We start from the raw sequence: 24,857 nt of genomic DNA, 5'->3' as shown, positions 1-24,857 counted from the left end.
AAATTGGGATCCCTCTCTTAAGGCAAAACTACAAAAGCTGAAAACCTACTGTGAGGAGACAAAAGCATGGTCTCTGATGGCCTGCACCACATCATCAAACTTGATTTTCGTTGTTCGTGTCCAGCCATGATAGATGATTGGCTTTCCATCAGGTCCATCCCAGCAATCCACTGAGGAAAAAAAACAAACATCATTTTTACCATGCTAGTCATGTGCTTTTTTGCATTTAGATATTCAGACTTACAGGATAGAAAGCCCAGAGATGACTCATAGTTTCACCATAAATTCTTGGATTTCAAGTAGAATAATTGCACTGGAAAAAGGGATGTGTCTGCTCAGTGGAGTGGGCTTAAAAAAAAAAAAAAGCCTGCCATTTAATAAAGGCATAATACGGAAATTTGGGAAGTTTATCTAAAAAAATAAGCTTGCCTTTTTAAAAATATCAATAATCCCTAATCAATTCTAAAAGAATTGGGAGCAGAGAAAAGGAAACCTAATTCAAACTTGATTGCATGGGCAAGGTCATGCCAAAATTTATGCTTTCCAAATTTTTTTCAGTCTGTACATACCATGAGTTCATTGGGATATCATAAGAAAAAAATAAGGAACATTATTTACATTCTCCCCCAAATGTGTTTCTTTTTACATACACAATAAGCAGAAACCTCTACACTACTCATTCTGCCTCCCTCTCTGCTCTCCCAGAGTCAACATACTCTTTCTCAATTCTAAACTTGGCAAAGGTAAAGAAAAAACTTGGGATGTATCTAAGATTCCGTAAAGATTCACCAAAGTGTCCCAACGCACAGGGATAGAAAAGTGATCTACATGACTCCTTAGCATTCATTTAAAAACATTAAAAAAGTCAAATTAATGCCTTCCCCAAAAATACTATAGAAAGGAATCCTTCTTTCAGAAAGATCCTATCTACAGGAAAAATTTCCTAAGAAAGAATTCTAAAAAGTCTAAGAAATTGTGAGAGCTCAATGAAAACAGTAGCTATGTCTTATTAGCCTTAAAATAATATCTATAAAGTTCATATGTCTACCACAGTAAGCATCAGAAATTACACAGGGTAGATGCTCAGTAAATATTGTGTTAGCTGCTCTTCTCCAGACTTACACTCTATACACCGGCAACCCATTCGAAGACATCGAATGTATGATTCAGTAGAAGATTCACTTCGAAGTTGATCTCCAGTGAGGTACCTAAATGAACAGAGCAGAGCCACCCATGTCAAAGAGGTCATATAATAATACCATTAGAATCTTCTGAATATTAAAAGTTCCATCTTATTAATTTGCTCCTCTTAGCTTGAGAACCAAAAATAACTATTTCACAATTAAAATCAGAATTCAGCCAACTCATTCACACCAAAGGATACCATAAAGTTGGACAGAAAGTTATAATATATAGATAATAATGACCCATTCCATGGAGTTGCTACAAGAATCAAACAAGATGGCATATGATGATGATGAGATGACAGAAAGCCCTATACAAATGCTAATTATTAATGCTATTATTATATTTGCTTTCTTCCTTCACAATCAGTATACCTAAGACTATGTTTTTCATATAGTAGGAGCTTAATAAATATTTGTCTAGTAGAATGACATTCACAATAGAACAGACCAACATTACATGTTGACCAACTGAAATAGCAAGACCAGTATAATCTAATCTATTGGGATGAGCAGCAATTATTCTGAATCTATTAAGGCAAATAATTCAACTTAGTATTTGATGGAATTACTGTATGTCCAAGCCTCAGGAACCTAAAGGGGAGAACAGATGAAGGAAGGCAAGATTCTCACTGACACTGCCAAAGCTAAACAAAAGGCCCTTCCAAGATTAAGGCTGCAGGATCATAGATTCAGAGAAGCGGGGCTCTCAGAGACCATCTAGTCCAGATCCCTCACTTTACAGAAACCAAGGCCCAGAAAAGGAAAATGCTAGGCTCAAAATCAAAGGGCCTGAGATCAAATTCTGGTCCTGCCATTTACCACCGTATGTGTTTTTGGACAAGTAATATACTTCTCCTTTCTAGACCTCTGTTTCCTTTCTTCTACACTAAAGAGTTTGGACTAGAAAGCCTCTAAGGTTCTAGCTCCTTCCTAACAGGGTAATTAAGTTCCCAAGAGAATTAGTAGCTGAGCTAGGAGTAGAACCAGGTTTACTGCTTCCCAACTTCCCAATGTTCCAGGTGGGAGAGAAGTCCCATATGGCACTGACAGATATGGTCACAGACAAAGAAGTGGGTGAGAGGATATATCAAGTGCCATCAAATAGGCTCTAAAAACCGTCAAGAAATGTCAAGAATAAATGAAAGTTATACTAGTTGCATAAGCAATTTCATATGGTCAGGTCTCACCCCTATCAAAACCAGCTTTTAAAAATACAGATTGACTCATTTCCTGCGTCTGAATCTCAAAGAGATCATAAAGGAGAGAAAGGGATCCACATGTGCAAAAGTGTTTGTAGCAACCTTTTTTATAGCGGCAAGGAACTGGAAACTGAGTGGATGCCCATTAGTTAGAGAATGGCTGAATAAGTTATGGTATATGAATGTAATAGAATATTATTATTCTATTTTATATATATAGTTCTATAAGGAATGATCATCAGAATATTTTCAAAAAGGCCTGAACTGATGCTAAGGGAAGTGAAAAGAGCCAAAAGAACATTACACAGCAACAAGAAAATTATGTATGATCAACTGTGATGGACTTGATTTTTCTCAACAGTGCAGTGAGTGATTCAAGGCAATTCCAATAGATTTAAAATGGAAAATGCCATCTGCATCCAGAAAGAGAATTATGGAGACTGAAAATGGATCAAAGCTTAGCCTTTTCACCTTTTTTGTTTGTTAGTTTTTTTCTTTCTTGTGTTTTTTTCCCCTTTTGGTTGGATTTTTCTTATACATCACAAATATGGAAATATATTTAAAAGGTTTACACATATTTAATCTATATCAAATTGCTTGCTGCTTTGGGAAGGGAGAAGGTAAGAGAGGAAGGGAGAAATATTTAGGACACAAAGACTTACAAAAAATGAACATTCAAAAGTACCTTTATATGTATTTGAAAAAATAATAAAAATACAGACCGAGACTACCCACAAATATTCTCCCGTAGGAAGGTATCTAGGAATAAAATAAGGTGCCTGAACCTTCTTTAATACCCTTAGCCTCAGTGTAAATCCTTATTGGCCTTGGCTCTTAGCAAGCTAATAAGGCCAAATAGCTTACGGAAATCATGCAGCGGTTTTCATTTCTATAACAGAGGGTATATTCACCCGAGATGGACCCTCAGGACTCTTGATAAAAAGCTGAAGGCAAAAATTTCAGCCTAATACTTGTTGGGACACTGAGTACCACAGGCTCTGGCATCTGGAAGCAGGGTACAGCACTGACAGAAGTTCAGAGGACCAGAGAGCATTCAAGCTAAAAGGAATTTTAGAGCTCATGGTGTCCAGAGTAATCATGTGAGACTCAGAGAAGGAAGAAAATTTGTTCAAGGTCACAAAGAGAGTAAGTCAAGGGTACAGCCTGGGCCAGAACCCAGGTTTTCTAATTGCCAGTCTAGGGCCTTTTCCATTTCACCATGGGGAACTGAGGATGACCACAGGACCAGATGAAATGGGTAATATAAAGGACTGGGCCCAGCACTCTTAACAATAACACCCTCAAGTCCTTCTGTTGTAGAGACATCTGTCTACATTAACTATCCCTGATCTACAAACCTCTTAGTTAATTTAAATGTTAGTCTTGATAGATTTACATGCAAAGTGGAAAAGCCTATTAAAGTAAAGCAAACTTGTAAAAGATCAAGCAACTCAGAAATGAGCCTAAACAAGCAGAAAAGGTAGAAATTCTAATCCACAACTTCCCATATTTCTATAATTCAAAGTACTGGTTTACCTTATTAAGCAAGAAAACTGCCCCTAGTCAATTCTTTTTCATTTCTACGATACCGCTAAGGGATGGTCCACATGTACATAGCATAAACATCAACTTCCTAATTCTTTTAATGCAAGTAGAGAGAATACTTCAGTGTAATTGGAAAATGTCTGATATCTTATACCACCAGACCTGCCTCAGGGAAACCTTTTTTAGATCCCAATTGGAGAAACTTCAGTCTATATTACCTCACTGGTAAATTAAATGTCCTCAAAAACACTCTTGATTTTGCACACTTGTTATTAATATTGTTGTAAGCTGAACTATCAAGAAACTTACGTGTTATGAGATGAAGAAATCCAATAATGAGACAAAGGATTATTCATGTCTTGCATATCAACAGAGTCATATTTATCATCCCAAATGCTGTTTTCTTTTGAAAACAGATAAGTGAGGAACTAAAAAAATAAAACAAGAATAAAAAACAAACAAGAAAAAGTAAAGTCAACAAATAATATAGAGACTGAATGTCAATAAGTGGTCATTTTTAATAATAAGAGAAGTTTTATACACAGAGGTTCAACAAGCCCCAAATTCACCAATGATTTCAATTTCTTCTTTCAATCAGAATTTCTAATCAAGTGACAAATTCCCTGAAATAGGTGGCCTTCTCTCTTTTTCCTTGCCATTTCTCTATTAAAAGTATTCACAAGCCATGAAAGAGTCTCAAGAAAAGGAGGAGGCAATGAGAGAAAGAAGAGTCTATATTAAAATATAGACAAAACAGTCTATACCAACAGCAGTACCATGTCATTAACTGATTTGTGTATTGAAATCATTGGAGTAAATATAACTGAAAAGTCATCTTCAGAGTGTTAAAAACTATGCATAAGGTAGGAGCATTTCATGCCAGTTGGAAAGGGAATCATTTACTAACCTCATCGACAAACAGGAATGGTTCAGCTGTTTCTCTCATAGTGTCATCTATAAATTTTGTCATCTGCTCTCTTACTTTACTTAGATCCTGTGCCCAGATTTCCTTTAAAAAAGAAGGAAAGAAATATCACCAAAGATGACAAAGGAAAAACATAGGGTTTTCTACCAGAATTTGGAGAAATCACCTAAATATCCATATATAGATTGCTATGAAATCATTAAATGTATAGTCTTTTGTATAATTAAAAAAGAGGGTGGATAGATAGGCCTTGTGATATCAAGAGAAATCAAAGAAGGCTTCTGGATGAAACCTCTGCAGTACATTTAGGAAAAGATTTGGATGGGCTACACAGGATGGGCAGGGACCCACAAACTGTGCTCTCCATTGTTGGAAGAAATGCTTCATTGAAAAACTATGATTCCCTAGAGTCCAGGTTACACCAAAGCATTGAAACTTGCCACAATCTAACAAAAACTGCCAGATAGAATCACTGGATCTTGTAAACATTATAAATTCCCTGGAAGCATTTTAAAATATTTCAGAAACTAGCAGATATGATGAAAAATGTGACCCTATTTTACCTCCTTTTTTAAATCCCACAATATTTGCACAACTTTTCACTATCTATGTAGTATAATGCAAGAAGTCAACTTTTCCTAATTCTTCCTGGTTTTAGAGGTACTGAAGTTTTTCTTTGTCTTTACTGAAAAGAAAAACAAATGTTTGGTCAGCGCTGGGTACAATGGGATGGCCTAATAAACCTGTCAAAGAGGAAAGGACAAGGACAGATACATATAAAGTAACATTAAAAAAAAATTCCTCCTTCAGGAAAGAGAACAATGCACCCTTCTACTTGTTTTTGCAAATGTACACTGATTATTAAGGCAAATCAGTTATTTTTGGGTAATAACCCTTCATTTGGATGTACTGGAAGTTTTTGCATACTGAGGGATAATATATGAAAAATTTAGTCAAGCTTCAGCCAGGCTTTTGTAGTCTCTGGCCAAGAGTTCCCTTCTAAATTTCTATAATTATAAGTTATAAAATATTGTAAGCTTCTAAATTAAGATCTTATAATTTCTATAACCATATCTTATGTTTCTATAATTAATATTCTATAATTGTATTTTTATTTATTTTGCTCATTTTCCAAATTACATTTTAATCTGGTTCTGGCCACACTTGTCATCAGCTGTGTTTAACACTTCTGATGTAGAAGATAGACTTGTGTCAAGAAGAACTGAGTTCAACTTCTGCTTCAGACACTTACCATCTGTGCAACACCGAGAAAATCACTTAATTTCTCAGCCTCAGTTTCCTCATTTATAAGGTGAAGATAACAATAGTAATAATAACTTCATAGAGTTGTGAGATTCAAATGAAATAATACATATAAAGCACTTTGAAAATCTAAAATACTATATAAATGTGAGTTATCACTAAACTGAAAAGAATAGACTAGATGATCTATAAAGTCTTTCATCTCTAAAACGTCAAAGTAAAACTGAAGATTTACTCGGTTTTGATGAAGATTTCAAATCAATAAAAATAAAGGAACTGCCACAGAAGCCCATCCTGTAAAGCCTTCTTGCCCAGGACTCAGTTTCTGAAGGGGGCATGGGTCTATTCACATTGACATTTCACTGTCTTTGTGTCTTTGTTCATCCTATTCCTTGATCTTAAATCCATCATTTCCACTGATCTATAAAATGAGGGGGTTTAATGTAAAGTAAAGCTTCCAAATTTAAATCTATACTCCTATAATGTCTCACCTGAAACGCCCCAAACTGTCCCTTGTTATCTATGAAAATCCTGTTCACTGCTTTGTGACCTTTTATGACCCATACTAGAGTCTCCCAAATTCCTTTGGGGCAATTATCACATAATACCTGGGGATGAGTTCGTTTTCTCTCTCTCTCTCTCTCTCTCTCTCTCTCTCTCTCTCTCTCTCTCTCTCTTTCTCTCCTATATAGATATATAGATAAAGATATATCTACATATCTATATCTATATATCAATCTTTCTAGAGGACAGTGACTAGGTCTTAACCTTTCTTGGATACATTAAAGAGCCTAGACTTAGAAAGTGTCCCCCAAATATCTGACTCCTTGGTACCTCATTGTCCTATAAACAAAGTAAGGTGGCTATGATCTAACAGAAGCACGGATTTAGAGTCAGAAACAGGACTGTGTTTCAGGCTTCCCCTCCCAAAAAGAGAAAGCAAGACAGAGAGAAACTAATATAGGTCAATTCCTTTCTCTGGGCCTCAGTCCCATTTCTTGTGAAATAGGAATAATAATGTCTGATCTGCCTATCTTATAAGATTATTAGGATGAAATGAGATGTCGAATGGATAATCCCAGTCCCAAAGCCCATTGGTATGGGGCTCTCTCCTCATTGGTATGGATCAATGCCCTGCACCTGTGTAAGGGGGTAAGGTAGAGTTGGCCAAGTGGTACAAGTGGATAGAGTGAGTGCCAGGGCTGGAGTCAGGAAAACTCAACTTCCTGAGTTCAAACTCAGCTCAGACTTTTCTTGTAATCCTAGGCAAGTCACTTAGGCCTGCTTGCCTTAGTTTCCTTATCTAGAAAATGAGCTGGAGAATTTACACTCTATTAGCTTTGCCAAGAAAATCCCAAATGGGATCTCAAAGAGTCGAGCACAACGGAGACAACTGAACAGCAGTGGAGCTGAAGAGACCAGGAGAGAGGGTAACTCTTGTCTTTGCTTAAGGCACTTCTGGCCTCCAGCTTAAAGAAAAGATGGAAGATGACAACCCTCTTTAAGGTTACTGGAGGAAAAGGCTCTGGAAAGTAGTAAAAGAGGAGGGGCCGTCTTCATTGTATCCCTATGCCCAACTTTCTACATGAAAGTCTCTGAGGAACAACCTTTTGGGTAAAACCTGGCATTCTTTCTCTCTCTCTTACTCTCTGGCTTTCACTTTCCAAGTTATATTGCTTCTAAGGAAGTGCTCCTTCACTCTGTACTATTTAGTATATATATTATCATATATAGGTTTTCTCTGATTTCTATTTGACTATGAAATTGGATAAATGGTTTTCTTGATTAAATGGAACTTATTATGCAACTGGCATTTGGTCGGAAGGCAGAGCAGGGGGAGAGGGGATGGAGGAAGTCAAGCCTTTGGTATAAGGCTTGGTCCTGCTTCCTCCATTTAATCAAATAGCAATCAGAAGTTAGATTAAACCTGAAAACATTTTTTTGGCTAATAAAATTTAAAGGGACAGATACATATAATTATAGTCCAATATCCCCTTTTCTGAGGAGAGCAGCCTCTGGTCCCCAATTCCCTGTCTCCCTTCTTGGCATGACTCAAAGCCTCTCTTGCAGAATAGTAGGAAGAGAAGAGGCTAGAGGTGTCTATTCTACCTCCCTGTGAGCTACACAAGGACCCCTCATATTTCATGTGGGACACACTCTCCACAAGAAAAGACATCACTATATACAAAATGCTTTGTAAAGGTAATATAAATTATATTTGGCTTTCCAATCCAATATAAATGTAAACTCTTGTTACTAAAAGCTGAATGATTTTTCACTAGATTATTCCATGCTGTAATTCAATTATTTATGGCCACACAGGATCTTCCAAAAGTCGTGCTTCTAAATAACCTGTGGGCCCCCGAGCCTGGGACTCTCAATAACCAGGAAGCATTTCACAGCCATATTTTTAATCTGTCATGGTATTTTCTGCCACGAGATGGCACTAGGTAATCACAACCAAGAAGACTTAGCTAGAATTTGGACCTAGAGAAAGAATAATGTTCAAGATTATATGATGATCAATTCTGATGGACATAGCTTTTTTCAACAATGAGATGATTCAGGCCAGTTCCAATGATCTTATGATGAAGAAACCAATGCAGGAACTAAGTGGGGATTACAATATAAAATTTTCACTCTTTTGTTGTTTTGTTGTTTGCTTGCATTTTGTTTTCTTTCTCATTTTTTTCCTTTTTTATCAGATTTTTCTTGTGCAGCATAATTGTGGAAATAAGTATAGAAGAATTGCACATGTTTAACAAATACTGGATTACTTACCATTTAGGGGAGAGGATGGATGGAAGAAAGGTAAAATATTTGTAACACAAGGTTTTCAAAGGATGAATATTGAAAATAGAGAAAGAATATGAAAGAGAAAAAGAAAAATTTGGAACACAAGGTTTTGAAAGGATGAATGTTGAAAACTTTGAATGTATTTTGAAAAATAAAAGCTATTATTGAAAAAAAGAAAAATTAAACATCAGAGTCAGCAAATGCTACACCTTAGGGACCTTCATGACCATCTAACATGGCTCCCTTCAGTTTTCATAGATGATTGGACCTCAAAGAAGCTGGAACAGCAAATCTCTAAGGTCCTGCCAGCTCTAAATTCACATATTCAAATCAATTGATTGTATATTTATTCTGTCCTTACTACTATATACAAATCCCTATGCTGGGCCCTCAGTATATAAAAAGGAAAAAAAATGACATGCCTCTTGTTTTGAAGGAATTTAAAATCTCATATAATTAAATAGAGACTTGTATACACTAGTAAGCATAATATAGGGCATATATAAGAGGTACCTAAGAAAGTTCAGGAAGTCCTAAGACATCAAAGCAGCAGACTAAAAACTACTTTTTAGTATTTGCTCTCATTGAAACTGGCTCAAATAAGTCATGATACACACACTCAGGATACAGAAATATTTCTTATCCTATGGGAAAGTAGGAGGAGAAGGACATAGAAAAGGGAAAAGATAGCACTGACAGAAGGGAGAGCATATTGGAAGAGGTGAGAGTCAGAAGCAAAACACTTTTGAAAAGAGATAGGCTAAAAAGTAAGAAAGTAGGATAAAAAGAAGGGGGAATTGGATGGAGGAAAACATACCTGTTAACCATTACTGTGAAAAAAAATAGCAAGTTTCTTTGAAAAAGGCCATATTTCTCAATTATATAAAGAATTAAATCAAATTTATTTTTTAAAAAATTCATTCCCCAAGTGGTCAAAGGATATGAACTGGCAGTTTTCAGATAAAGTAATCAAAGTTATCTACAGTCATTTTAAAAAACGTTCTACATCATTGTTGATTAGAGAAATGCAAATAAAAAAACTCTTGAGATATTACCCCACACCTCTCAGATTGGCTAATATGACAGAAAAGAAAAATGACAAGTGTTGACAGGGATGTGGGAAAACTGAGGCACTAATGTAGTGTGGTGGAATTGTGAAATGATTCAAACATTCTGGAGAGCAATTTGAACTTGTGCTCAAAGCTATAAAACAATGCATACCCTTTGACCCAGCAAAACCACTAATGGATTTGTATCCCATAAAGATAAAAAAACAAAAATCAAAAGGATTTATATACATATAAATGTTTATAGCAGCTATTTCAGTAGTGGCAAAAAATTGGAGATTGAGAGGATGCTCATCAACTGAGAAATGACTGAATAAGTTGTGGTATGTGGTTGTGATGTTAGATTATTGTAAAAGAAAAAAAAATAAAAGGGAGATGTGTGCATGTTTATAAACAGAAGAGAAGGGACCAGGATAAAGGGAGATACCATATAAAGAGAATATAAAGAAGATAACTGACAAAGTGAGATCCCTAAGGATACAGAATGGGATGACATCAAAGACACAAAATAGAGGGATTAACCTTGTCCAAAAAAAGGGCTATTTCATGCACTGATTCTGGCATCAAAAAAAATAGAGCTTTTGAAGTACTAAAACTGGGAAATAGGGGAGATCATACTTCACCACCTTTCTCTTGAAGTAGGAGATGAGAGTATGTGCTAGAAAAGGGGGTAAAGATGATAGTGGAAGATACCTGGAAAGACAGGAGAAGGTTAAGAATAAACTCCACTAAAAAAGTGATTGGGGATCAATCTAAGCCAAATTGAGTTAGCTACCATTCAGCACTGAGGTGATATTCATGATGTTCAGAGTCTCACAGGGACAGTTTCAAGCCTCTGACTCCCAGGTCTTGGTTCTTTCCACTGTGACCTGCTTCATTTTAACCCAACACTCAGCTCCTCAGAATTGTGAAATCCCTCTGCCAACATGATTTCATGATGTGATCCCTCATTCCCAGGCTCATACAGTGAGCCTGTTCCTTTTCTTCCTTTCTTACCTGCTGTTCATGCAGGAGAAACCTCTGGAAGTCATGCAGGTGAACAGCAGATGCATCTGGCCGATCTGTATTTCTACCAGCAGAAAGAAAAAAAAAATGGTATTTAGAGATAGAGCTCTTCCCAAGGAGGTCAACAATAGTAGGAACCATTAAGTAGGGACCTAAGATCTTGTTGAGAAAAATGTCCAAGCACAAGCCTGAAAGCTACCTTCCTTGCCCAGGGAGCAAGTGGTTGAGAGCGACTATTCTTTCTGCATGTCAAGATTGGAAAACTTTCATTTGCCAAAAGGGAAAATTACTGTTCAGACCAAAAAAACCAATCTCATCACTGGGCATGAATACATGGAACTGCCAAATAAATAAAGGAAGAAATCTCTTGGGTGCAAATTTTACAGAAATAAAGCTGGATCTGAACACCATTTAACAACAAAAATCTGGCATTATGGATTGAATATTGTTGAGAGAATGGGAAGGATTTTGCAAGAAAGCTATAAATAAACAATTTTCCTTAAGATTTAAAAAGAGAGAAGGATCTTTTCTGTTTGAATATTCTTGGATGATAGAATTTGCCAATGCCTCCCCTTTCTTCCCCTTTATTAACAAATTAATTAAATTAACAAAAAAGCAGTTAGGGAGTGCTGTGGATGGAATGATGGACCTGAAGTCTGGGAGATCAGAGATCAAATTTGGCCTCAGACCATTAATATTTGTGTGACCCTGCCTACCTCACTTTCCTTAACTGTAAAATAAGAGTAATAATAATGCCTACCTCTATGGGCTGTTGTGAGATTCAAATGAAATAATATTTGGAAAGTACTTAGCCCAATGTTTTGTACAAAGTTAGCATTTAAATTCTCATTTTTCTTACTTCTAATTGAAGTATTTAATTACCCAAAGGACTTATATCCTTTATCAATTAATTCTGTTACCAATTATTTTAATTTGGTAAATCTGGCAACTTCATTATGGTAGAATGGTATAAAAAGCAAATAAGAGTTTTTAATCTAAAAGGGCTGGAGACATCCACTCCAAAACATACCTGGTTCCAACTGGTTAAAAGTGTCCATTTTCACCAAAACCACAAACAGTCCCTCTGATGAGGAGGAAGAGCTAGCAATAGTAGCTTTGTATCATTATATAAATGACCACAGCTCACACTAGGACTTTTACCATCCTCTGAGAGCATCCCAAAGCAGGGGAGAACTGGAAGCTAGAAGGGGTAGAGGGGGAAGTAGCATACCCAGCACAGCTATAAACCTGACAGACCTGAACAAAGGTTAGAGAGAAGCCTCACCCCAGAATAAACACAGATGAATCTTTTTTGAACTCATCAAGAATCTGAAAAATAAGAGAAAAAGGAAAAGTAAGGGTTGTGTTAAAAAAAAAAATGAGTGCTAGTCAATGAGTATTAATATTTTCATTGATTTCTAAACATTTTAACTGGCTAATTTCTAACTTTAAAACTGAATATAAAATAAATGTTTAGCACTGTCTTTCTTGTCTTTTCACAACTTAATGGCATATTTTGATATTATAAACTAACTCATGCCCCATCAGAGCTCAAGTACCACTCAAATCCACCTGTTCCAATAGGAATCCAATCAAATCAACAAAAAGACTGAGTTCTACAGTATGCATTCAATACAATACTTCCTTTCCCAAGTCCCATTCCTACCCACCCATCAACCCCTCCCTCCCCCCAGCTTCTCCACAATTAATGGAAGACCTAGAATTTGGTACTTTGGGCAAGAAACAAAAGAACTGAGCTTTGACTATTCTTTTAGATAAGTAAAGGAATAATTCATGCCAGAAATAAAGATATAAACACACACAAATGCAAAGAAACAGATAACAGATCAGTTCAATTACTTTCTCAAAAAACTCACTGCCATCCTATCCCTGCCCTTTCAGGGGATCTGGGACCAGAGTAGGAAAACAAAATAATGTTCTAAAAAGAAAGCACCATTGTTTAAATTTACAGTTTTATTTAAGCTTGATTCATTAAGAAAATATGGAGCTTTGACTCCCATAAGTATGTTCTACATACAACTAAATGGAGACCATTCTTCAAAAGGATATGTCTAATTCAAGATCAAAATCTATGAGTTAATGCTAAAAACTAAATTGTGGGATGTTCTTTTAAAAGTTCCAAGGGCGGTTAATCAATAAACATTTATTAAGTGTCTACTATTGCTGGGTACTATACTAATCACTAGGGACACAAAAAGAGGATAAAAACAACTCTTGCCTTCAAAAAATTCATAATCTAACAATGAGACAATAAGCAAGTAAATATCCTATATAGGATAAATAGGAAATAATTAAAAAGGGAAAATACTAGAATTAGAAAGGATTGGAAATAGCTTTCTGCAGAAGATGGGATTTTAGTTGGAACTAGAAGGAGACCAAAAAAGAAAAGCCAGTAGGTGAAGATGAGGAGGGAGAGTATTCAAAGTATGGGCAACAGTCAGAAATTAAGTATCTTAGAAAGTCTAGTTCATGGAAGAGGCAGGAGGCTGTATCACTGGATGTAATGGCGGGGAATAAGATGTAAGTCTGGGCAGGGGAGTTGGGAGGTTTGGAAGGGTTTGGGATGCCAAACAGGATTTTTCATTTGATCCTGTATGTGATAGGAAATAAAAGAATTTCCTCAGTAGAATAACGTAGTAGGACATGCATTTTAAGAAATGGAGGCTAAATGGAGGCTGGATTAGAATGCAGAGAGACTTGAGGGAGGAAGACCTATCAGAAGGCTATATAATATATAATAGTTCAAGTGGGAAGTGATGAGGGCTTGAACTGAAGTGGTGGGAATATCAGGAGAGAAGGAGGTATTTTCAAAAAATGCTGCAATGGTAAAATCAATAGGCCTTGGTAACAGAATGTATTGGGGTGGGGGAAGAGGAAGAGTAATTAAGAATGAATTAAGAATAAGAGAAATTAAGAATTTCCCAGGTTATGAGCCTGGGAAAATAGAAGGATGATAGTGCCTTTTTTGTACCCCACGATATTAGCACAGATCTGGCACATGTTTTACTCAATTATTTTTAGATATGTCTAACTCTTTGTGACCCCATTTGGGGTTTTCTTGGCAAAAATGTTGTAGTAGTTTGACATTTCCTTTTCCAGTTCATTTTACAGAGTATCTGAAGCCAGATTTGAACTCGGGAAGTATTCTATCCCCATAGCCACCATAGTAAGGACTTACTAAATACTTATTGACTGGAATGCCTTCAACCGTAAAAAGGAAGTTCAAAGTGGAGGAGGATTTAAAGGGAAGATAGATAATGGGTTCAGTTCAGGACATTTTGAGTTTAAGATGTCTACAGGACATCTAGTAAGAGATTTTGAATAGGCAATTGGAGATGCAAGACCATAGGACAGCAGAAAGTTTGGGGCAATATAGGGAGATGTAAGAATTATAAGCATATAGATAATTAAATCTATAGGAGCTGATGAGATTGCCAAGTAAAGTAGTATAAAAAGAAAAGAGAAGAGGACCCAGAACAAACCCCTGTGGGATACCCATGGTTTGTGAGAATGACCTGGATGAGGCTCCAGGAAAGCAGACTAAGAAGGCATGATCAGGTAGGCAGGAGAATACAGAAATATCTCCAAAACCTAGAGAGAAGGGAGTAACAAGGAAAAGAGGGTGATCAACAGTATCAATGACTACAGAAAGACCAAGAATAAAGCCATTGGATTTGGTAATTAAGAAATCACTGGTAATTTTGGAGAGAGCAATTTCAGTGTAATTAATAATAAGGTCAAACAATAAGATCAGAACCTGGATTATAAGGGAGAAAAGAAAAAGAGGGAAAAAATAAAAGAGAAAATGGAGGCACCTATTGTAGATAACCTTTTCAAGGAGTTTAGTCATAAAGAGCAGAAAAGCTAGAGGACATTTAGCAGAGATGGAAGGATCTGATGAGAATTTTTCAGAGTGGTGGATTTGTAGGCAATAGGGACTGAGCCAGTGGAGAGGGAGAACCTAAAGATGAAGTGACAGAGTCGGGATGACAAAGGCAATGTGGAATCACTTGAGGAGTTAATGTTGATAAGGAGCAAAGCTATTTCATCCTATGAGATGCGGTGAAGGAGGGGAAAGTAGCAAAAGACATCTGAGTGACAGGAGAAGAGGATGAGGGGAGAAGAGAGAGCTCACAGAGAATGGCCTTAATTTTTTATCCTGGAAATATGAAGTTAGGATTTCATTGAAAGAGTAGGGGCAAGGGGCAACCGTGTAAAGTTTGAGAAGGATGAGTTCTTGTAGAGAGTGGAATAGTGATCTGATAAAGCAGGTGGGATTGCCTAGCAGCAGCGAGAGCCCACTTGAAGTTTTGTAATATAAATCTGTAGTGGAACTGATCAAAACAGACGTGTGATTTTATTCACCCTTTTCAGCAACATGTCTGCAGGAGTGAAGGTGGTGAACACTCCGAGGGATCCAAAGGGAAGGAGCATTGTGAGACCTGGTCAAGAGGCCAAACCTTTAATTCCAGCTATCACTCCCCAACCCTGGGCTTTAGCTTCCTTCTCTGTCTTAGACCAGGAAATCCTGAAGTCTTTTCCCAGATCTAGAATTCAATGATTGATGTATAGGGGGAAAAATTGAGCCAATATACGATACCATTCACTGTTCTAGCTTATTTCTAAGTTTGCTTCAAAAAAATAATATGAAGAAGGAAACAAAGCAGAGATGCCTAAAATATTCTTAGGGCAATGGCATAGCTCATAAATGCAACTATGTATGTAAAATACAGAAAAACACAACAGGGATGACAGAAGTAGGGTGCCAAAGAAGAAAGAGGCTGTACAAAGACCGGGGTAATATGCCAGTTCTATTTCCTATGCAACCTTGAACTAATTATTTACTCTCTGTGTGTCTCGGGTTTCCAATCTGTAAAATAAAAGGGTTAGCCTCTAAGGTCTGAGGTTCCAAATCTATTTTCCTATAATCATTAATAATGCTGTAATAATTAATAATCAATAATAATGATAATAGCAGCTCCCATTTCTCTAACACTTCAATATTTGCAGAGTCCTGTGAAGTCAGGAATGTATTATTATTACCACTATATCACTGATAAGGAAACTGAGGCTCATAGAAGTAAAGTAACTTGCTCAGTCTCGTAGCTGATAAGCAACAGAAATGGGATTCAAACCAGGTCTTCTCACTCCAAACCCAGGAATCTGCTTCTCAATGGTTAAGTGGTGCTCTGGAAATAAGTTAGGCCTAACTGGAAACTCTGACAAATATTTTGGGGAGAGATCTCAGCCACTGAGCTGACAACTATTTTCCATCTTACTTGAAAAGACACAAGCAAAGAGTAGCATTCTTCAAAAAACACATCAGAGTAAAATCTCTATTTTAATTGGGGCATTAGGCTTTCAAAGGTACTAGGGAGAGCCCTCTAGATGAGAGTTGTAGAAAGCCTGTGAGCATCTGCTTCTGGAATTGATGGAAAGAGATAAACCTTTACAATACTACAATGAAATCTCATTAATTCACAACCCACTTAAATAAACACTTACATTATCAAAAACTCTCTTCTCCTAAGATTTTCCAGGTTTAAGTAAAAGAGACCTAGTCTAAAATATCAGCAAAACATCTAAGTTTCACTACTAGGGTCTGTATGCTCAAAAAAATCATAAATATGCATGTGCAAAACTGTAGCAGTTCTTTTTGTGGTGGCAAAGAACTGGAAAATGAAAGTAACAGAATATTATTGTTCTATAAAAAATGATGAACAGGATGCTTTTAGAAAAACCTGGAAAGATTTACATGAATTCATTGCTTCACTCAAGCAAGCAGAACCAGAAAAACATTGTACATGGCAACATTGTACAATGTTTTCCTGATCCTGTGAGATGATCAACTATGATAGACTTGCTTCTGCTCAGCGATTCAGTGATCCAAGGCAATTATTGGATAGAAAAATGTCATATGAGTCCAAAGAAAAAAATTTGAAGATTGAACATGGATTAATGCATGCTATTTTCACTGTTTTTTTCCTTGGGTTTTTTTTTTTCTCTCATGGTTTTTCTCTTTTGTCCTGATTTTTCTATCCAATCAATATGACTCATATGTTAACATTTTTAAAATGAATATACATGTGTAACCTAAACAAATTTTTTAATAAAAAATAAGATTCCTATTAGGTTTCTAAAATTTGGGGGGCTGGGTATTAATTCTTGTAGTTTGTTAGTTATTTTTCCTCAATGCCTATGACACAGAATGGTGGAATGTGGGCAGATTGAAAATGTAATGTCTTTCCTGTCCTTACCTCCAGTTACTTACAAGGACCCATTTAGATCTTACTTTAGATTTTGTTTTGAAATAATCAAACATTTCTTTAAAAAGCTCTCTTATCAGGTTTCTCATTAAACTACTGTGACCTTTCTCTCAGTCTTCTGAAAGAGACAGTTTTACTGTTATGCTCTACTAAAGCAGGGTGGAAATACTTCCAAGAAATTAAAATGTAGATTCCTGCTATGATCTCTTCAGTAAAGCCAAAAGATAGGAGGCAGGATCAGTACTACACAACCAAACCAATCTCTCTCTGGCTTCTTCAAAATTCAACTGAAGCTCAGAATCTCTCCTCGATGCTTTCATATGTGTTGGTGTTGATGGTTCTGATCCATTCATCTGGAAGCCCTGACAAAAAAAGCCAAAGCTGGCCCAAGTGTTTCAGGACAACTTTCTGCATATTAGGAAAGACCAGAGGAAAAAACCAGGATGGTGAAGAATCCCGAGAGCATGCTATATGAGGATCAGCTGAAAGAATTAGGACTGCTTAAACTAGAGAAGACAGGTCTCAGACTAGAAAACAATATTTCTATTGATAGCTATATATTGAATTATTTTGAAGAGCTAACTTCCTCAATCTGAAGTATTAGGCTTGTTTTGTTTGGCCCAAGAGAATCAATCAGAACAGGATAAAGAAAAGTACTTTAATTATTAGAGCTATACATAAAGGGGAATGGGCTATTTTAGAAAGGAGTGAATATAGAATAATTTTCTATATATCTGTATATCTATTTGTGTCTAATGGTAGCATCTCTAGCGCAGGAATGAACAAGTTGATTTTAGAAAGGCCTGGAAAGATTTACATAAACTGATACTGAGTGAAACAAGCACCATAAATACATTGTGCACAATAACAGCAAGATAATAACAGCACTATGAAAGACTTGCTTCTTCTCAATGGTTCAGTGATCCAAAGCAATTCTGATAGACTTTGGACAGAAAATGTCATTTGCATCCAGAAAAAGAATTAAGGAGACTAAATGTCAACAAAAATCAACACATACTATATTCATTTATTTTACCTCTTTTAAACTCTCCCATGGTTTTTCCCTTTTGCTCTGATTTTTCTCTCCCAACATGATTCATAAAGAAATGTGTATTAAAAATAAATAAACTTACTAGGAAAAAAAACTTTTTCTTTCATATAGTCTCTCAAGCCTCCCTTTCCAGCACTAGTTGTACTCTCATCCCTCTATTCTCTGGTTGAGGTGGAAGAGTCAGAATACTGTTTGCTCTCCATTGTTACTTCTAAACCTATTCTCTACCATGATTCTTCAAAAGTCTTTCCCCCTCTGAAGTTCATTTAATCCATGTCTACCAACCAATCAAAATTCTTGTAGCTGTCTTCTGACCTCCAAGATATTCCCTTTCTTTCCTCAATGAATTCAGCACCTGGTTCAGTCTTTTTCTTTTTCCTAACTCCTGCCCTCATCTTCAGACTTCAATATGCATATTGATACTCCCTCAAACACCCTTAACTCCTAGTTCCTTATTCATTTCCCATGACCTACTTGTTCTACCTCACCTATACTCCATACAGAAATGATAATATGACCTTGATCTTGCCATCATCCACAAAGGCACATTTACTTCCGAACTCTGAAATTCCCCCATTTGATCACAAATTACAACATTCCACCTCTCTGCCTCATAACCCCAAAATCTGCTGTTAATTCTGCCCCAGGCCATCCCTTCTAGCAGCTATCTTCTTATTTTTTATCCCATTACAAGCCCTTAATGAACCCATTCAACTCTTTTAACATCCACTTTTCTTAAATCCCACACCCCTTTATCCTATAGCTGATCTCATCCTCCTAAGCCTTGGATCATTATCATTATTTATTCACTTTGCTTCTCTTCATGTGCTGCTTAATGAAATTTTTAAAAAATCACAGCATTGTCCTGAATGTCCTGATATGAACAAATTTAATCCTGAGAAGAGAAGTTTTTTAGCTTTGATCATACAGAGCCTGAGATAAGACAGGCTCCAAAAAGAACTCTGGGAGATGACTATGAACCACTACATAGAATTCCCAATCCCTCTAGTTTTGGCCACCTGCATTTTTGATTTCCTTCACAGGCTAATTGTACACTCTTTCAAAATCTGACTCTTTTTATACAGCAAATTAACTGTTTGGACATGTATACATATATTGTATTTAACTTATACTTTAACATATTTAACATGTATTGGTCAACCTGCCATCTGGGGGAAGGGGTGGAGGAGAGGAGGGAAAAAGTTGGAACAAAAGGATTTGCATCTGTCAATGCTGAAAAATTACCTATGCATATATCTTGTAAATAAAAAGCTATAAAAAAAAAAAAAAAAAAAAAGACTGGCTCCAAAGCAAGTCTTTCAATCACTAAGCTATGCAGCCTCTCAGTTAAACGCATTTAGCTGTATATTTATCTATATAACATATATGTATATACATGCATACACACAGACACACAAATTTCTTAAACAAAACTTCCACTTTATATATAAACAATTTCCATTAGTCTTTCACTAAGTCCTGGTACCCAACATTAGTGACTAGCATAATGCTAATGGTCTATCATTAGTCTGAGTTGGAGCAGGGATGGTCTGATTACTGTGTAATCAAATCCCCCATTAGTTTGGGGGAATAAAGTTTCACAGAGTACACAAATGAGCCCCAGATCACCTGACTCTCTTTGATTACACAGTACTTAGCCCAGACCATCTCTGCTCCAACTCAAATAATCCTTCCTCCATGCCTTCAAACAAGAATGATGGGGGGAAAAAGAATAATTTAAAATGAGAACTAAAGGGAAAACATAAAGAGGTCATTCAAATTATGGCTGTTCTTACTGATTTCTGTTGCTCAAACATCATCTTTTTGTAGAATAAGTGGAACTGTTCAAAGCTGAGTTCATCCTTGTAGGCACCTATTTCCTATGAAGGAAAAGCATAGAAGCTGTCAGTCCAGATCCCACCCAAACACAACAGCCCCTCTATCTTGACAACAAAGCTTAGGTTAGGTGACCATGGCCACACTAACCAGTTGACCTGTGCTGACCTGCCCCCATCATTAATGAGCAGGAGAAAAGCTGTTCGCTGCTCCCAGGGGAAGAATTCAGGGAGAGGCTATATTCATTACTTGGTCTCTCCAGGTGCAGAGTTTAGAAGGCTGCAGACATCAGTTATAAGGAGGGGTCCCTCTCCCATCTCTCTCCCACCTTACGGAGGAAACTGTACCAGAAATCCTTTCTTTGATCAAGTCAAATTTAATTCAATTATCATGTATTGATTAGACAGCAGCTATATACCAGGTACTGTATACAGTTCTCAAGATGCAAAGAAAAATGAAATAGTCCCTAGTCAGAATGAGTTTACGTCCCACTAGAGTGAGGAGACAAAATGAGCACATATAAGTAAATGCTAAAAATATTTAAAATCAACACAAAATAATTGTGATGATAGGAGAATGAAAATTAGTCAGGTGGCATTTGAGATGAACTTCAAAATGAGATAGTTCCAAAAAGATGAGAAGGGGCAGCGTTCCAGGCAAAGGAAATGGGGCAAAATCATGGTCATGGAAAATGGACAGTTTGCTGGATAGTAGAGTATTTGAAACAAAAATGAGTATTGTGTAATCACCTGGAAAGAGAGACTGGAGCCAAATTATATAGAGCTTTCAATGCTAAAGAGAGAAGTTTGTATTTTTATTTTTCAGCAATGGGGAGCCACTGAAGCTTCTTGAGCCCAGGTTTGATATGAGCAATTCTATGCTTTGGGAATATCAATTAGGCAACTGAGGTAAGGATGGACTTGAGAGAGGAGAGAGTGGGCGCAGGGAGACCAGTCAGGAAGCTACTTGGCTGCCCGTTTGTGCGACATATTTCCATGGCTGAGCCCATATTGCTCATTGAGTCCCACTGAACTCAGCCTAATGCTGGAGTTTTATAGAAGTAGATGAGAGAACTCGGTCTCACTGGCTGCATAGCTCCTAAGGCTGCACAGGTAGAGTGATGCTTCATCATTATTTCATTGCTTTCAAAAGAATGTTTGTGCAAAGGATAAAGCAAATGAGGTCCAGGATGCAGGGCAGAAAGGGGGAAATAAGAAGCCCAGGTTGAAACAGCCCAGTGACCACTGTGCTCTCAGAGCAAACACAGATAATCAATCAAGAACCAAAGAGGCCTTTTATTTTACAAGCATTCTGGGTGTGAGCCCAACGCCTCAGGAAGCAGGAGCAGGAGAGTCACCCCAGGCAAAATGTTCACCACAAGTTCAGCAAATTGGGAAGACAGCTCCATCACTTACCAGGAATTTGTCTTTCAGGAACTTGGCGCTGCTCACTTTGAAGTTTACTAAAGGAAGAATGGTCTTCAGTTCTCTGAAGCTGATACTGAAAAGAAACAGAGGAAAGCACCTTAGCCAGCTTCCCAGGCCCCATCTCCAAGGACAGTATTTCACCAGTGATCCTGACTGATAGCCAATTTGGTCTTTTACATAATTACTGTGTTTGAGCCTTCTTCGTGAGGGAAAAATCAGCTAATAAACTTTTGCCAAGTACAAACATAACATGTGTTAGACATGGTGAGGTATGCAAGATGATACGGGGTATAGTCCCAATCTTTAGGATTAAATGAGATAATATCTGTAAAGTGCTTCAAATAGTACCTGGCACATAGTAGGCATTATATAAATGTAAGCTATTATTGTGTTATTATTATTATATTCAAATCTCCATTAGTCTAAAAAAATCTTTTCTTTAATCTTGCTATATCCCAAGCAAGTTAGACCCCAAATATATAGATATAAATATTTTGGTGCCTTCTTCCCTTTGGTGATCTGATCTGGCCAGGGAATCAAATATCAATAAAATGCATTTGTCTCTGGCCAGAATCTCTCCCTTGAGTTCCTGACCTACATCTCCAACCAGCTGTAAGACTTTGTGTGTCATATTAGCACCTCATAGAATAATAGCACTGTCATTTCTTTAGGGTAAATACTGTTTCTTCACATTTATTACCATTCCCCAATTGATGTAAAATTGTTTTGTTTCCAATTTTGTCACCATTAAGAACACTATTGGTCCCTTAGAACAAATGATGGAACACATATTTCTCTTCTTCACAGAAAGGCGAAGTACTAAAGGTGAAATGTAGAATACACTGTTGGCCACGGTTTCTTTGTCAGTCAACAAGTATTTAGTGCTTACTACCAGTTGGCACTTTGATGGTTGATGGCATTATCCATAAGACAAGCTGTTTGGCTTTCCTTTCTGTTATGTGTTAGGAATGAAAGACAAATTGGCAGGAGGGAGTGCAAAAGGGCAATTTTAACAACAACCCAGGTAGATATTAGATGGATTTTGATAAAACTACTATATTTAATGAAAGGACAACTATGTCATTCTTATCTAAGTTATAGCAACCAGGACTTAATTGTGTGAAATCAATCTGCTGTGACTTGGACTTGTACTAAATTTGGATTAAAGACTCGTGCTCCATAAAACTTGCCTATTTCCATATTTCCAATGTTCTATGATCCTTGTCCAGATGAGACAAGCCAAGTTAGGTATGTACATAACCACTGTATTGGATCCTTCTGCACGAGGGAAAAATCCATCCATAAATTTTCACCAAGTACTTACCGCGTGCTGAGCATGGGAAGAAATGTAAAAAGACAGAGTATTTGCCCTCAGGACCAAAGGAGATAATATCTGTAAAGTGCTTAGCGTAGTGCCCCATTAGTCACTGTCAACATGAAACAGCAAAGAAAACAGGCAAAAGAAAGTCTAATATGGATGAACTACCAAGGGAAACAAAGTGATTAACACCCATAACAAGTCAGCAACCAAGATGGCCCGAGCAGCTAGTGTAGTGCGGGAGCCCTAGAAGCCAGAGAGAATTCGTCTGGATAAAAATGGGGCAAAGAGAAAGACCAAGTAGGCGCAGGTTAAGCTATTACAGATCACAAATAGGTAACAGAAGTGACTATACCTGAAGCTGGAGGAATCAACCAGGGACCTCACACTAGAATACTGGGCTACTATAAAAGTCACAATCAGTGTTACTGGGAAAATACCAGCATGGATTGGAAGCAAGAGAAGGAAAGATGAAGATAGTCAAGTGCAAGAGTTTGAAGGGCTGTTATATTGGTCTTGAAGATATTACAGAGGCAGAAAAGCTCAGGGATTAAAAATATGCAAAAATGGAATTCAACTCTTTGGACAGGGACTAGTGACTTCCACTGCCCCAACCTATAAGTGATAATCACTTATACAAAGGTTCTTGCACAGTCACAGGACTAGGTACTCCTAAAGGTCTCTTCCAACTCTGAGATTCTATGGTTATAAGAAGGTAGATCGAGAACATATGAAAACAACTGTATTCAGTTCTGAGCACATGAGGATGGGGAGTGGAGAAAGGGGATGGATTATGAACAAATTGGAACTCATTTCCAGAAATGGATAACTACAAAAACAAAGCAACTAAAACAATGTCACATAAAGAATGGTTGAAGTAACTAGAAACATTTGGCCAGAAAAAGATGAAAAGATGGAGAATGGTTAGAGTCAGTTCTGGAAGCCTGGAATTGATCAAGTTCTCACCTCACAGGTAAACACATTTCAATAATTCAGTCCAAGGCATTTGTGACATAAGATATATCCCCATCTAGGAGGCACCAGTTGCAAGGAAATATCCCTGTTCCTTAGAGTTTCTTTATATTCACCCTTTTCGGTTGTAATTATCTTTACAAAAAAGGAGACAGACCAAGCTAGTGGCATTCTCTTAACTCCTCCTCCTCCTCCTCCTTCTTTCTTCCTTTTTTTTAAAGTGCATTTTTTAATATCCCTGCAATGTTCCCCCACAATGAACTCTTCTTTATGACAAAGAAAATAGGGTCAAAAATCCCAACTGACCAGATAGATGGCTAAAAATTCAGTTAATGGCATGTGAATCCATCAATCAACAGACATTACCCCCTGAATATACAAAAATGAAGTAAAATGTCCCAAACTTCAGGGAATTTATTTCTTATTCTAAAGATGAAACATGATATCCAGGATAGTTGAACCACTTCACAGTTCTAACAGTATTTTATTAGTGTGCCTGTCATACCCACCACCTGATTGAATAAGGGGAGAGGCAGTTGTGGGGGGAACTGACTTGGTTTTTGTAAAGATTTTGTTCAGTTGTTTTTTTCAATCATGACCTACTCTTCATGACCTCATTTGGGGTTTTCTAGGAAGAAATACTGGAGTGGTTTGCCATTTCCTTCTTCAACCCATTTTATAATGGGAGACTGAGGCAAACAGGAATAAAGGACTTGCCCAGAGTCAAACAGCTGTGAAGTCTTACAACTCTAAGTAGAAAGCTTACATTAGAACATGGGGCAGAAGCCCCAAGGAAGGAGAAAGTCTTGACAGTGGGGATCAGAGGATCCTAGCATTTAAAGCATAAAGACCCTAGAGAGTATCTAATCCAATCTCCTCATTTTCCAGATGAATAAACTGATGATATGAATAGTGCAAGCTCTTCATAGAAGTAGTAAATAAAAGAACCAAGAATCAAATTAAAAGACTCTGACTCCAA

At 37.0% G+C, this 24,857-nt stretch overlaps 1 protein-coding gene across 4 annotated transcripts in view; it reads right to left on the bottom strand.

Moving 5' to 3' along the window:
- The window catches only part of PLCG2 (phospholipase C gamma 2), a 157,449-nt gene that overhangs the window by 52,823 nt on the left and 79,769 nt on the right, over positions 1–24,857 (bottom strand). For all 4 annotated transcript variants that reach the window (XM_023494629.2, XM_023494626.2, XM_023494627.2 and 1 more), the window contains exons 6-13: positions 21,577–21,661; positions 20,122–20,205; positions 12,273–12,316; positions 10,979–11,051; positions 4,839–4,940; positions 4,241–4,359; positions 1,123–1,208; positions 50–170 (exon numbers count right to left, since the gene is read on the bottom strand). In XM_023494629.2, coding sequence (XP_023350397.1) covers positions 50–170; positions 1,123–1,208; positions 4,241–4,359; positions 4,839–4,940; positions 10,979–11,051; positions 12,273–12,316; positions 20,122–20,205; positions 21,577–21,661 — 714 coding nt within the window. The remainder of the gene's footprint in view (positions 1–49; positions 171–1,122; positions 1,209–4,240; positions 4,360–4,838; positions 4,941–10,978; positions 11,052–12,272; positions 12,317–20,121; positions 20,206–21,576; positions 21,662–24,857) is intronic.

Source organism: Sarcophilus harrisii, chromosome 2 (assembly GCF_902635505.1).
Source record: "Sarcophilus harrisii chromosome 2, mSarHar1.11, whole genome shotgun sequence".
NCBI lineage: Eukaryota > Metazoa > Chordata > Mammalia > Dasyuromorphia > Dasyuridae > Sarcophilus > Sarcophilus harrisii.
This window is presented reverse-complemented; position numbering and strand designations above follow the sequence as displayed.